A 14,897-nucleotide genomic window follows, 5' to 3' on the forward strand; every position below is an offset into this window, starting at 1 on the left:
CTAAGAAGAGCTCTCTGAGCACCTAAATGGGTTGATAACGCACATAGGATGTTCTCCGCTAGCTCTCAACATGGTGCTTAACTTTAGATCACAGGAGAGGGTTATTCAGTTGCAAATCTCCATTTCGAAGGGAAGGACCTTTGAGTCTTTCTCTGGGAGCCACATAGAGCAAAGGATGTCATTATGAGGTCTCTCCTGCACAGAAAACAGTTCCAGGCTAATGGAGGCTGCGTGGAGAGAGGCAGACTTTTGATTTTAGTTCTGCTTGGAGCTATTTCAAATTTGCAAGAAGATGAACCTGTGCCTGACATGCTCATGATATTACACGACTCTTTGGATGCAACATTGATTATTATGTTTTGAAGGAATTTCTGTTAGTAAAGCTTTGAAACCGTATTTTGGGTCTGGACAATTTTTTATTCCAAGAAGAGTCAGTTTTTATTCATCCAAGAGGAGTCATCCTATTGCTTCAAGTTGTGCAATATTAGTATCTGCAATACAGGTGATTGAGGGGGCAGATGTCTGCCCCATTTTGAGGTCCTAAAGGTAAAGGGACCCCTGACCATTAGGTCCAGTTGTGACCGACTCTGGGGTTGTGCGCTCATCTCACTTTATTGGCCGAGGGAGCCGGCGCACAGCTTCCGGGTCACGTGGCCAGCATGACTAAGCCGCTTCTGGAGAAGCAGAGCAGCGCACGGAAACACGTTTACCTGCCTGCCGGAGTGGTACCTATTTATCTACTTGCACTATGACATGCTTTCGAACTGCTAGGTTGGCAGGAGCAGGGACCGAGCAACGGGAGCTCATCCCGTCGCAGGGATTCGAACTGCCGACCTTCTGATTGGCAAGTCCTAAACTCTGTGGTTTAACCCACAGATTTAGCCACGAGTGCTAAATCTGAGGAGTGAGCTAAAATTAAAATGCTAATTACAGGAACATTTAATGGTGGTACAGTGGTGCCCATAATGGTCAGGATTCATGTAAAGCACAGATGAAGAACCTTGCTGCTTCCCAGATGCTATAAGACTACAACTCCCATTATTCCTGACCATTGGCTATGCTGGCAGGGGACACTGGGATCTGTAGTCCAACAATGTCTAAAAGGCCACAAGTTCTCCAGCCCTGATGCAATTGCTTCATGCCCGCAAGGTTCATTTAACAGCACCCAAAAAACTCACCTATTGCGTCTGTCTGTGTAAGCATACATGGCTCGTGAATTTTTTTCTCCACAGGCTCTCCGTGTGGTAACCTGATGGATGACAAAAACCTACATTTAAATTCTGTGAAACCTGAGGATGGATCAGGGCTGCCTGTCGAAAAGACGTCATATTTATTCATTGCGGCCTCTCCACATTTCCAATGTTAAGGTTACAAGTTATGTTCCCTTACGTTATTATTATTATTTATTTTATCTACACGGTGACAAACTGCACTTTCATATCAAATCTAACAAGGCACTCTATAACATAAAAAAGTCAGCGCTACAACAACATAAAAAAAGACTGGTTAATGTTTTGTTTTGTTATCATGTTTCAAGGGCCTGTCTACACAGTACCGTTTTTAAAAAAGATGTCTTAAAGAAAGCAGGAACAAATCCCAGGAAGTTTCTAGTGGCCAGGAGTTTCGCACACTACAAACTTGGGTCCCTGGAACCCCAGAGACATGGAGGAGCACCAAAAACACCCCATCAACAGATCTCAGCAATCGAGGTGGAGTGTAAGGAATTAGGGAGCTGTAAAGGTATGTTGGGCTTAAGCTGTTTAGGAAATTGTGAATTAACACAAGAGACTTAAACCTGCTCTGGTCGCCAAATGGTAGACCACCCCACCTCCCCACCAAGGAGAGTATCAGCAGGCTCAAGTCCCTGACACAAGGTGGGTAAAGGTAAAGGTAAAGGGACCCCTGACCATTAGGGCCAGTCGTGACCGACTCTGGGGTTGTGGCGCTCATCTCGCTTTATTGGCCGAGGGAGCCGGCGCACAGCTTCCGGGTCATGTGGCCAGCATGACTAAGCCGCTTCTGGCGAAGCAGAGCAGTGCACGGAAATGCTGTTTACCTTCCCGCCGGAGCAGTACCTATTTATCTACTTGCACTTTGACGTGCTTTCGAACTGCTAGGTTGGCAGGAGCAGGGACTGAGCAATGGGAGCTCACCCCGTCGCGGGGATTCGAACCGCCGACCTTCTGATCGGCAAGCCCAAGAGGCTCTGTGGTTTAACCCACAGCGCCACCCGCGTCCCACAAGGTGGGTAGGGGGATCGAATTCTGCCCACCCACCCCGCCTGCCCATTCAGACACAACCAATACATGAGGGTTTTTTTTAGACATCCCCTTAAGATCCGCAGATGAAAACACGCAAACCTGTGCTCACCCAAGTCAGACAATGCGCATTCTAACCATGCGCACAGGCATCGTTTTAAGGAGAATATCTATGCACACCCTGTGCTGTAAGCTACAGCACGACCGCCATTCGGCTTAGCTGCAAATCTTATTTATTATTTACATATTAAAGCTGCTGTGTTATTTACATTTTAAGTGCCTACTTACTGCTTTTCGGGCTGCACGACGGCAATCTTCCTCTTCCTTTGCACTGCAGAGCGAGAGAGCGAGAACAACACAATTTTGGTAATGCATGCTTGTAAATGTCTAACAGATTCTGTTCTCGGCGGGGGGGGGGACTTCAAATCTGCAAGCAAGACCAGATTCCCCACCCCCACCCCCGAGCACATAATAACTGCTTTGCTGGATCAAATTAGAAGTTCATTTGGTCCTCAAACATAGCCAAGTAGACCTGGTGGAGAAGTTTACAAGGCCAGCCTGACCCTCCACAAACCTCCAAGGGTTTGGCACCCACATAGGTTCTGCCTCTGTACATGGAAGATCAATGCAGCGGTTACGACAAACAGCTGTCGATTTTATTAACTGCACTGTGCTAGGCACGGATGGGGAACCTGTGGCCCTCCAGGCGTTTTGTTAGGCTTTGGTTAGCATTTCTATTCCACTCTTCGTTCAAACAAGAGTAACGTCAGGGGACTCCAAAATATCAGTAATAAGTCCATGTTCACTGCACCTGCCCCAAATCTCCCACTCTCCGGTTTCAGAGCCAAAAAATTATCCTTTGAGAATTTTCACTTAAGATCTTAACATAATGCTATCACACACAATGAAGTTCACACTGCATACCAGGTGTTATGCGGGCTGCAAATTAGGCTGTATGCACACACCAAACTTTTAAAGTTTCCGAGCACAATTCAAAGTGTTGGTGCTGACCTTTAAAGCCCTAAACGGCCTCGGCCCAGTATACCTGAAGGAGCGTCTCCACCCCCATCGTTCAGCCTGGACACTGAGGTCCAGCACCGAGGGCCTTCTGGCGGTTCCCTCACTGTGAGAAGTGAGGCTACAGGGAACCAGGCAGAGGGCCTTCTCAGTAGTGGCGCCTGCCCTGTGGAACGCCCTCCCAGCAGATGTCAAGGAAATAAACAACTATCTGACTTTTAGAAGGCATCCTTGTTTAGGATGTTTGATGTTTTGTTGCTTTATTATTATTATTCTGTTGGAAGCCATCCAGAGTGGCTGGGGAAACCCACCCAGATGGATGGGCTTTAAATAATAAATTATTATTATTATCATTATTATTACAGTAATACCTCCACGAACATCCGCCTTGTCTAGCGTCCATTCCGGCGAACCTCCGCAGCAAACCCGGAAATACTGCAACAGGTTATTTCTGGGTTTGCTGCTCGCGCAGAAGCGCTAAATTGCGCTTTGCGCATGTGCAGAAGCGCAAACCGCTCCGTGCGCATGCACAGATGCAGCACTTTGCTCTGCGTCCTTTTCGGCTAGTGGCCGGGGCAGCAAAACAAGGTACGACTGTATTATAATTATTATTATTATTATTAAAGCATCTGGCTACCCCCTAATCCTGGGAAATATAGTTTGCTAAGGGTGCTGGGAGTTGTAGCTGTTTGCATACGCAGCCTCAGTAACATGGACACCCTTTTGGCATAACTGCACTGACTGAGGTATTAAATGCTGGCTTGCTTAACTGTGTGAGCGGCAAACAATTAGGCTTCAGCTTCATTAAGAAGCAGGCTGAAAGACTCTCCACAGGATCACTCATCTTGCTTTTACAGGATCTGTACTTTAATAATAATAATCTTATTACGCTGCTGGATTTTGCACGCTTTATTACCCCTGGTGTCTTTATTCACTTAATGTATTAATAGCAATGAAGGCTGTGTACTGCTGCCTCTGTTGTGTTCTCCCAAATTGGGGATAGCTCCTTGATTTTAAAAGCCGAATGTGTTTTGCTCTTCGTATTTTCCAACATGACCTGCAAATTTCTGTGGAAGGTTTGCCATTTGTTCCATTCTGTATTTTACATTCAACAGGCAAGCTATGTCCCATCCTGACCCACCAAACAGCAAACTAATAGAGCCCATAGTTCCTTCTCATTGTTTTCAACCACCTTATTCCCCAACAATTTATTTTAAAATACAGTTGTGAACCTGCTCCCATGAGACGATTTTTTCTTTACTCAAGGAGTAGGCGCCCTAGGGAAATGCAGCCCCACGGGGTCAAGCTAGGGTTGAGGTGAGAGATCCATCTTTGGGGCTGCTGGAGAACTGGGCCCAAACAAACAAAAGGAATTTCAATAGGGACAAATGTCAAGTCCTGCACATAGGCAGGATGAACCAGTTGCACAAATATAGGATGGAGGGGCACCTGACTTACTAGCAGTACAGTAGTACCTTGGTTCTCAAATGTCTTGGTACTCAAACAACTTGGAACCCAAACTCTGCAAACCCAGAAGTAATTGTTCCGGATTGCGAACTTTTTTCAAAAGCTGAACGTGCTCCGTTTTGAGTGCCACGCTTCCAATTTGAGTGCCACACTTCCATTTTGAGTGTTATACTTCCGATTTGAATGTTATGCTTCCAATTTGAGCGCCACACTTCTATTTTGAGTGCCACGCTGAGGGGTCTGTTTTTGCTATCTATTTTGTGTTTTTGTTTTTGTGATTGTGTGGAACCCAGTTCAGCTACTGATTGATTGATTGATTATGTGACTGCAGTACATTGTTTCTTGCTTTCATTTTATGGATCAATTAGAGAGTAAATTTCATGTTAAATTGCTGTTTTAGGGGTTGTTTTTAAAAGTCTGGAACGGATCAATCTGTTTTGCATTACTTTTTATGGGAAAGTGCACCTTGGTTTTGGAATGCTTTGGTTTTGGAACAGACTTCCAGAAGGGATTAAATTTGAGAACCAAGGTACCACTGTATATGTGAAAAGGATACTGGGGTCTTGGTGGACCACAAGCTTAACATGAGTCAACGGGGTGATGCAGTAGCAAAAAAAAGCTAATGCTATTCTAGGCTGCATCAACAGAAGTGGGTTTTGCTGTGCCAGGTTCCCAACCAACTATAATCGCACAATTTGCGAGGCTGTGACTGCATCCCTCTCCCTCCTGGAGTACTCAACCTTATCCCTCTCCCATCCTCATCCCTCTCCCATCCCTCTCCCTCCTGGAGTACTGTGTCCAGTTCTGGGCACCACAGTTCAAGAAGGACACTGACAAACTGGAACGTGTCCAGAGGAGGGCAACCAAAATGGTCAAAGGCCTGGAAACGATGCCTTATGAGGAACGGCTAAGGGAGCTGGGCATGTTTAGCCTAGAGAAGAGGAGGTTAAGGGGTGATATGATAGCCATGTTCAAATATATAAAAGGATGTCACATAGAGGAGGGAGAAAGGTTGTTTTCTGCTGCTCCAGAGAAGCGGACACGGAGCAATGGATCCAAACTACAAGAAAGAAGATTCCACCTAAACATTAGGAAGAACTTCCTGACAGTAAGAGCTGTTCGACAGTGGAATTTGCTGCCAAGGAGTGTGGTGGAGTCTCCTTCTTTGGAGGTCTTTAAGCAGAGGCTTGACAACCATATGTCAGGAGTGCTCTGATGGTGTTTCCTGCTTGGCAGGGGGTTGGACTCGATGGCCCTTGTGGTCTCTTCCAGCTCTATGATTCTATGAAAGCAGAAACAGCCCGGAAGCTTGCCGAATCGCTTCGCCTTCCGCCAACTAAGGCCTAGCTGCTGAAACAACACAGTAAAGGTTAACAGCCCAAATTTTGCTCTTTCGTGTACTTACACACGGCTTTATGCGGCGTCGAGAGCTTGTAAGCATTCGCTTCACACCAGCCAACTGGGAATATGTTCATCGACTCCACATCGACGATGTATTCTGAAGCAGGCACCTGTGAACCTATAAAAGCAAATTTATTATGCCATTTGAAAGCCAGGAAGGCGGCAGCAGAAGTCATCTCCTCCATCTCAAAAGGGTAAGACATGCAGCAAGGAATAATCTCTCTGTTCCAAAATATCCTTTCATCATATGAGGCCCTAAAGATAAACAAGGCTGCTGCATTTAAAAAATTCTGATATATATATATCTATATTTATAGAGAGAGAGAGAGAGAGAGTGCTAGCACAACAGCATTCAGGTTACATATACAGATGCCAACAACACAATACCGTATTTTTCTGTGTATAAGACAAGCTTCTTTGACCCAAAAATGAGGTTCAAAATTTATACACGGGTAGTGCTGAGGGGGGACACGCGAATGGTTTTGTGGTGCGAGCCTGAGATTGTAAGCGGCGATTGGCTGCTTAATTGTTGGGGGGGGGGGTTGCCTAAAATCACTCACCCACCAGAACGCAGAACACAACCACTCGCACTTCGTTCCGACAGCTGAACGATTTTAGGCATCTCTCCCTCCTCCCCAACAATCAAGCGGCCAATCACCGCTTACAATCTTGGGCCCAACCTGGAAACAATTCAGCGGAAAATAACGCTGCTAAAGTGGTGATTGGGGTTTGGGGGGAGGAGGAGACAAAGCAGGACAAGGAGGTGCAGTGAGCCCAGCTAAGAGATCAGCTCTGCAGCAAACATAGTTTCTGAGCCACCAGTCGAATCAGACAAAATGGCAGCTTCTTCTCCTTTAACGGCAACTAGGAAAAATACCCCCTAACTTGGCACAGTGGGGTGTGTGCTGACTCCTTCCTCCCCAGCTGAGATCTCTCCACCACAATTAAGATTAAACAAAGCCTTCTTTTCTTCTCTGCAAGTGAGTATCTTGTAGGTATTCTTTATCCAAAGTAAAATATCCCAGAAGTATACATTGCACAACAGTTGACAGAAGGCTTCTTCGTGCTTCTTCCTTCAAGCCCAATTTCTACAGAATCCCGAAGGCACCAGTGAAGGCCTCTGAGGGCGCATGGGTGCCCATGGGCGCTCTGTTGCCGACCCACGCCCTAAGCCTATAAGGCCGCCGCCGCGCATTGAAAACTACAAAATATACCATATTTTTTTGCTCCATAAGACGCACCTGACCGTAAGTCGCACCTCGTTTTTGGAGGAGGATCTGATGGTGAATTTGGGGTGACCCAATGCAAAAATCCTGAGAATCCATGGGGATCCGTGCTTTGTAACCACATTTTTGCATCATTGCAGCCCCAAGAAACAGTGGATGTGTGATTTTCTTGGTGCAGGCTGTAGCCATGGACATGCTATGTGATCTGATGGTGAATTTGGGGTGACCCAATGTAAAAATCCTAAGGATCCATGGGCTTTTACTTCCCCCCTCCCAGGCAGCCTCCACTAGCGTCTGTTATCTCTCTTCCGATCCCACTGATCAGCTGTTTCCTTTCAACACTCCCTTCCCTCTTGTTTGCCTTAGTGTCTTTTCCTGAGCTGGAGCAGTTTTTTGCTCCTCCTTCTCTTCTAATTTATCTCCTTATTGCTTTAGTCTTCCTGTTTCCCCCCTTTGTAAGTTTGCTGTCTTTACCTCCCCACTCCCAGGCAGCCTCCTTTATCTCTAGCGTCCCTTATCTCTCTCCCCGATTGGCAAACAATCAGCAGCTTTGTTTCAACACCCACTTCCCTCTTTAAAAAAAAAAAAGCATGATCTGCTTTTTGCCCCTGGGCAATTTGGCTCCAGGGACCACACATTCGCTCCATAAGACGCACAGACATTGCCCCTTACTTTTTAGGAAGAAAAAAGTGCGTCTTATGGAGCAAAAAATACGGTAATAGTCTCACTTACCTTCCAAGCGGAGCCACATTAACCTCCCTTTTACTGAGATGACGGAAGCCACACAGATTTCAGCCTGGTTCTTGGGGTTCACGGCCTCCAGTTTCATGTTTTTCGTAAAGCCTCGGCTGAAGGATACCTGAAAGAGGCAGCCACATAGCCTTAGTTTTGTACCCTTTGGCCCTTGCGCAGATAGCAGCGCTTTGTCTAGTTTTCAGGACATTGACGGCGGCTTAAAAGAGGGCTGGATGCTCATCTTGAATACAGTGGTACCTCGGGTTACATACGCTTCAGGTTACAGACGCTTCAGGTTACAGACTCCGCTAACCCAGAAATATTACCTCGGGTTAAGAACTTTGCTTCAGGATGAGAACAGAAATCGTGCTCCTGTGGCGCAGTGGCAGCAGGAGGCCCCATTAGCTAAAGTGGTGCTTCAGGTTAAGAACAGTTTCAGGTTAAGAACAGACCTCCAGAACGAATTAAGCTCTTAACCCGAGGTACCACTATATGTCCATTCCCCTAACACTTCTGGTTCAACAGGTGTCCAGTGTTTTCGGTGAGAACTGCGAGAACTGCAATTACAAATAACTAACCGAATGATTGAGATGTGTCAACGGACGAAATTTAAGTTTGATCTGAGAAGCTGGGCCCTCGCCATACAATCGCTTAGCCTTTGTCACCAATGTAATATTTCCTCAACTGAACAAATGACCGAATATCGTACAACCCTCAAGTTGTTTTGTGGCGCTCACTTGATAGATATTGAGATTTACCTCTGATGGAGGGCGGGGGAGAGATATAATAATAATAATAATAATAATAATAATAATAATAATTTATTATATATACCCCGCCCATCTGGCTGGGCCTCTCCAGCCACTCTGGGCGGCTTCCATAGAAACCAAAAATACAGTAAAATATCACACGTTAAAAACTTCCCTGAACAGGGCTGCCTTCAGATGTCTTCTGAATGTCAGGTAGTTGTTTATCGCTTTGACATCTGCTGGAAGGGCGTTCCACAGGGCGGGCGCCACTACCGAGAAGGCCCTCTGCCTGGTTCCCTGTAGCTTTGCTTCTCGCAATGAGGGAACTGCCAGAAGGCCCTCGGCGCTGGACCTCAGCGTCCGGGCAGAACGATGGGGGTGGAGACGCTCCTTCAGGTATACTGGACCGAGGCCGTTTAGGGCTTTAAAGGTCAGCACCAACACTTTGAATTGTGCTCGGAAACGTACTGGGAGCCAATGTAGGTCTTTCAAGACCGGTGTTATATGGTCTCGGCGGCCACTCCCAGTCACCAGTCTAGCTGCCGCATTCTGGATTAGTTGTTGTTTCCGAGTCACCTTCAAAGGTAGCCCCACGTAGAGTGCATTGCAGTAGTCCAAGTGGGAGATAACCAGAGCATGCACCACTCTGGCGAGACAATCCGCAGGCAGAATGGCTAAAAAATATTGATCCTGACCCATTGAAAGTGCACCAGTTCCTACTGCATGCAGGCTAAGCAAAGCCATTTAATGTCGAGGGTCTGCAACCTGAACTTCGTTAATAAGACATTCATAAATCACCACCATGCAAGGCCGCTTAAAAGAGTGCAGAGATTAATGGGGACTGATTTGAAGAGGATCTCATGTGGCTTGCTAAAGGGAAAACTGGAGAGAGCCACGTTCGGCCCAAATCCAAAACTGTGTCCAAATAAATAATATATATATAAATTATACCCACACACCTACCATAGTTGCCTTCATGCAATGGCTGTTACCAGAAGAACTTTAAGGGCAATTCCTGACCTTTTGAGCACCAGACATTTAAAACACTATTGCACCACTTTAAATAGCTAATAATAATAATAATAATAATAATAATAATAATTTATTTATACCCCGCCCATCTGGCTGAATTTCCCCGCAAAGAATCCTGGGAAGTGTAGTCGTTCCCCCCCCCCCCATTTAAGGTGCTGAGTGTTGCTGGGAGACCCCTATTTCCCTCCCAGAGCGCCAATTCCTCGTGGGCGAAATGAGATAGGTGAACATCTTTGGTTTATCAACCAATCAATCCCTCTTCCCAGGGAACTCTGGGAACTGAAGTTCTGTGAGGGTAACAGGGGTCTCTTAGCAATTCTCAGCACCATTAAAGTTTTGAAGGGTTTTTTTAGGGGGGGGGGTTACTAGACCCCAATGCCAACAGCTCTGAGGCTTCATTGGACTGCAAAGGTATTAGATATCGTAGCTCTACGCTCAATAACAGTTCTGATATAATAGAACAAAGTGTTCACTGAGGAGCTGTTAAGCATTATGTTATAGCACTATGGGTTTTTATTTAGGCTGTTAATTTTCCATGAATCATTTTGAGCAGAAATGTATTCGTGGAAAGTGTGGTATATATAAATAAACTGACGGTGACTAAGTGAGCAGCTGAATAGTCTTTAAAAAAGGACATGCATTGATGTGGATGGAATAATCTGACCACTTTGGTTCCACTAAGTTTCTCATTTGTTCCAAGTGTCAAGTTCATTTTGCCCCGTTTCTTCACCGGTTTGAAAAAGTTTTACAAAACAAACAAACACACCGGCACAAAAATTCACGTGCATTTTGACCTTTCATATTGTGTCAAATAATGGCCAATTGTTTTAAAACACTCAAGTCAGTTACCTTATTGCCTTGCAACATTTCTATGATGGATTAGACAGCAAAGCTACACTGTGATTTTATATTTGACAAAGCTACAGGTTTCTCTTGACGCAAACACTTCCTGCAAGCCATTTCCCCTATTATAATGCGTTTTTCCATGTTAGTTTGCCCTAATACGCATTTCTGTGACCATTCTTTGGTTGGCAAACAGCATCACAAAATTATAAGAAGCGAAAATGTGATCTGGGAAGTACAAATTAGGTGGGTGCTCACTGAAAGATGAACGGACTCAAATTTCTCTCCCACAATCTTACTGTGAGGAACAGAAAGGAAGGAGCTTCTCAAGAACGGGCAGAGATAATGCAGCCCAGCTTTACAGGACAGGAAAACTCAAGCTACGGGTGGCAAGGGAAGCAAGGAGTGAGAAAAAGAGCTTTTTTTAACCCTCAAATAAGAGAGAGGGAAATGATTATAGAATCCTAACAGCTGACCAAGAGAAGGCAGAACCTGAAGCTCATTGGTGAAGTGCCAGCCAATCATGTAGAATAGGCACCCCCAAACTCAGCCCTCCAGCTGTTTTGGGACTACAATTCCCATCATCCCTGACCACTGGTCCTGTTAGTTAGGGATGATGGGAGTTGTAGTCCCAAAACAGCTGGAGGGCCGAGTTTGGGGATGCCAGATGTAGAAGCTCCCTGTTTCAATCCCTGACACCTGCAAGTGGGACTGGGGATGCCCCCTACCCGAAGCCCAGGAGAGTGGCTGCCAGTCCGTGTAAACAGCACTGACCTGGATGGACCAGGTATAAGGAAGCTTCCTACTCTGCTCCTATTTTTCCTCCAACTCCTCCTCGAAGGGGAACTCTATGCAACACCACCCAGTTCCGGGTTCCATCTGCCGAGCTTCCAGTTGAAAAGGATGCTGGGAAGGAGGATCAGCAATGGTTCGTCTCTGCCTGGAGCTGTCCTTCAGAGTAGACGACACCAGGGCAACGGAGTCCAATGGAGTTTCCTGCGCTCAGTGAAACAAAACTTCCCAATGCTCCCTAGCAGGGGTAACCAATGTGGTGGCTTGCAGATGTTGCTTGGGACTACATCTCCCATCATCCTTTTGGTCAGGGGCCATTCTAGCTAGGGTTTCTGGGAACTGGAGTCCGGCAGAATCTAGGGAGCATCATGTTGGTGGACCCCAGCCTCTGTGCTGCTTCCGGCCTCCCTATTTTGTCCACTGCATGCATTTTCCCACCAGGCCAGAGGCTCAAATGCCGAGCCAGGGATGCTATGTTGTTGTTGGGTTGTTGTTATTTTTAAAAAGATAAATAATGCATTTCCTTCCCCCACCCCACCCCCATTGTTTAAGCAGTCCCTGCTGCGTAGTTCGTGGTGCTGAAAGGCGGAAGCTAAGAACCAGCAAACGAGGAGGCCGGTGTGGGATTAGTAGATATAAAAGAAAAGCAGTCTGAAGATCTTGCTGCCCTTTCTAAGTCTGAATGCACAGCTTGTGATCATCAATATCGTTTGGGTCTTTAATCATATTTATGCTTCATCTTTCCTCCAAGGAGCTCAACGAGGCATTGATGGTTCTCTTCCCATTTTATCGTCCCACAACAGCCCTGTGAGGTAGGTTAGGCTGAGAGACTGGGACTGGGGCCTGGCAGGTTTCATGGATGAGCAGCGATTCGATTCCTGGTCTCCCAGCTCCTAGACCAACACTCTAACCACTACACCACAGTGGCTCTCACTAGATTTGGACACATGGGTTGCCTATATCAATTTACATATCGATGGGATATTTGCATTAGTGTCAGAAGATGAAGTTCCCCCTCTTTGTTACATTTGCAGCCAGCCAAATAAATAAATAAATAAATAAAAATCTGTCTCAATTAAATCAATAAACCTTTTTAGAAAAGAATCTTACATTTCTGAAGCAGAACTGGGGAGCTGCTTCAGTTCCACATTGCTTCTGGTAATCTGCCCAGTCGAAGTCCTGGCTAGAATAACCTGCAAGACAACGCATAAGAATATAAGCAGGGCTTTATTTTTCAGCCTCAACTCGCCAGAACCCAGTTCAGGCACCTCTCAGGTGGGCGCCTTTGCCGTTATAAGAAAACAGAGGTGAGTTCATGGTGAGTTCTGGCACCTCTTTTTTTTTCCTAGCACTGAATATAAGGACATAAGAAGGAGCATCTCCACCCCCATCGTTCAGCCTGGACACTGAGGTCCAGCTCCGAGGGCCTTCTGATGGTTCCCTCACTGCGAGAAGTGAAGTTACAGGGCCTTCTCGGTAGTGGCACCCATACTCTGGCACGCCCTCCCATTGGATGTCAAACATATAAATACTGTAACTATATGACTTTTAGAAGACACCTGAAAGCAGTCCTGTATAGGGAAGTTTTTAATATTAGATGTTTTTCTGTGATTTAATAATTTCTTGGAAGCTGCCCAGAAGGTAGGATCCAAACCAACGGGTTCAAAGGAGATTCCAACTAAACATTAGGAAGAAATTCTGGACGGTAAAAGCTGTTCGGCAGCTTGGAAGGTGGTGACTCTCTTTCCTTGGAGGTTTTTAAACAGAGGTGGATGGCCATCTGTCATGGATGCTTTTAGCTGAGATTCCTGCATTGCAGCAGGGGGTTGGACTAGATGACCCAAGAGTTCCTTTGCGTTCTGCAGTTCTATGATTCTGGGTAACAAAAAGTTCCCACTGCCAAGGTCCCTTTGAAGAACGTTGGCTTGCCTCTTTGGCAGCTGGATCTGCTGCAGCCTCAAATCTCCAGCTGTCTTCATTGCTCTGTTCTTCCACCCGCACACTTATTGCAATTCTGGACTGTGGTCATGCCTGAAGTCAGCCCTTCTCCAACCGGGTACAGTTCAGGTGCGTTGTACTACCTGAAGTATACCTGAAGGAGCGTCTCCACCTCCATCGTTCTGCCCAGACACTGAGGTCCAGCACTGAGGGCCTTCTGGAGGTTCCCTCGCTGCGAGAAGCCAAGTTACAGGGAACCAGGCAGAGGGGCTTCTCGGTAGTGGCGCCTGCCCTGTGGAACGCCCACCCACCAGATGTCAAAGAGAAAATAACTACCAAACTTTTAGAAGACATCTGAAGGCAGCCCTGTTTAGGGAAGCTTTTAATGTTAAATAGGTTATTGTATTTTAGTGTTTTGTTGGAAGCCGCCCAGAGTGGCTGGGGAAACCCAGCCAGATGGGCGGGGTATAAATAACAAATTATTACAGTGGTACCTCGGGTTACATACGCTTCAGGTTACATACGCTTCAGGTTACATACGCTTCAGGTTACACACTCCGCTAACCCAGAAATAGTGCTTCAGGTTAAGAACTTTGCTTCAGGATAAGAATAGAAATTGGGCTCCAGCGGCGCGGCCGCAGCAGGAGGCCCCATTAGCTAAAGTGGTGCTTCAGGTTAAGAACAGTTTCAGGTTAAGAATGGACCTCCAGAACAAATTAAGTACTTAACCCGAGGTACCACTGTATTATTATTATTATTATTATTATTACTACTACTACTACTACTACAACTCCCATCAACCTCAGGCAGCAGGTGTTAGATGCTGGCGGCTAGCTGCCCTTTTATAACCAGCTAAATGTTTTATTAACTGCAGCGGCCAGTATTAAGATTTCAGATGCTGGCAATAGCATGCAGTCAAGGAGCGGCGCATGATTACATTCGAGCGCATAGCTGAGCGTTCTCTGCAACGTGCTGTAATCCTTGAGCAAATGCTCCCTCCCCTTAAACAGCTCATAAAAGGGCGCAATGGCTCTTAATGTTTAAGAAAGAAAGAAAAGAGGTCTATAAATCCAGCTTAGTAAATATAAGCAGTGCCAACTCAGTGCTTACATTTGTTGGCAGTTAATGGAGATGCATTTGCTGGCTGGCACCAAAGAGAAAGAGCACATGGGTCTATTTTTGGCCCCAGGGAAGCCGCACAATTCTTCTTCCAGTTGTTTAATAGCAGGGAAGGAATGTATATTAAATCTGCCTCCAGGCAAAAGGGGTAAATTCAATTTAGGAAAAACATGCAGTCTAACCTCTACCCGTCCCCAGAAAACCAGCCCCCAAAGTAGGCTGTGTTGGTATAATAAAGCAGAATTTATTTATTAATTGTGTTTAGGTGTCAGCTCGGAAAAATAAGGACGTCTTGAAAAATATTGTTGTGTCACCATTTC

The 14,897-nt window shown here is 46.0% G+C and overlaps 1 protein-coding gene across 2 annotated transcripts in view; it reads right to left on the bottom strand.

The window, feature by feature from the left end:
- SFMBT2 (Scm like with four mbt domains 2) overlaps positions 1-14,897 on the bottom strand; it is a 78,495-nt gene that overhangs the window by 16,669 nt on the left and 46,929 nt on the right. For both annotated transcript variants that reach the window (XM_081022735.1, XM_081022736.1), the window contains 5 exons: positions 12,631-12,713; positions 8,102-8,228; positions 6,148-6,261; positions 2,547-2,589; positions 1,179-1,249 (listed from right to left, as the gene is read on the bottom strand). In XM_081022735.1, coding sequence (XP_080878861.1) covers positions 1,179-1,249; positions 2,547-2,589; positions 6,148-6,261; positions 8,102-8,228; positions 12,631-12,713 — 438 coding nt within the window. The remainder of the gene's footprint in view (positions 1-1,178; positions 1,250-2,546; positions 2,590-6,147; positions 6,262-8,101; positions 8,229-12,630; positions 12,714-14,897) is intronic.

The sequence above is a fragment of the Podarcis pityusensis genome (assembly GCF_964106645.2).
Source record: "Podarcis pityusensis genome assembly, chromosome: 10".
Classification (NCBI taxonomy): domain Eukaryota; kingdom Metazoa; phylum Chordata; class Lepidosauria; order Squamata; family Lacertidae; genus Podarcis; species Podarcis pityusensis.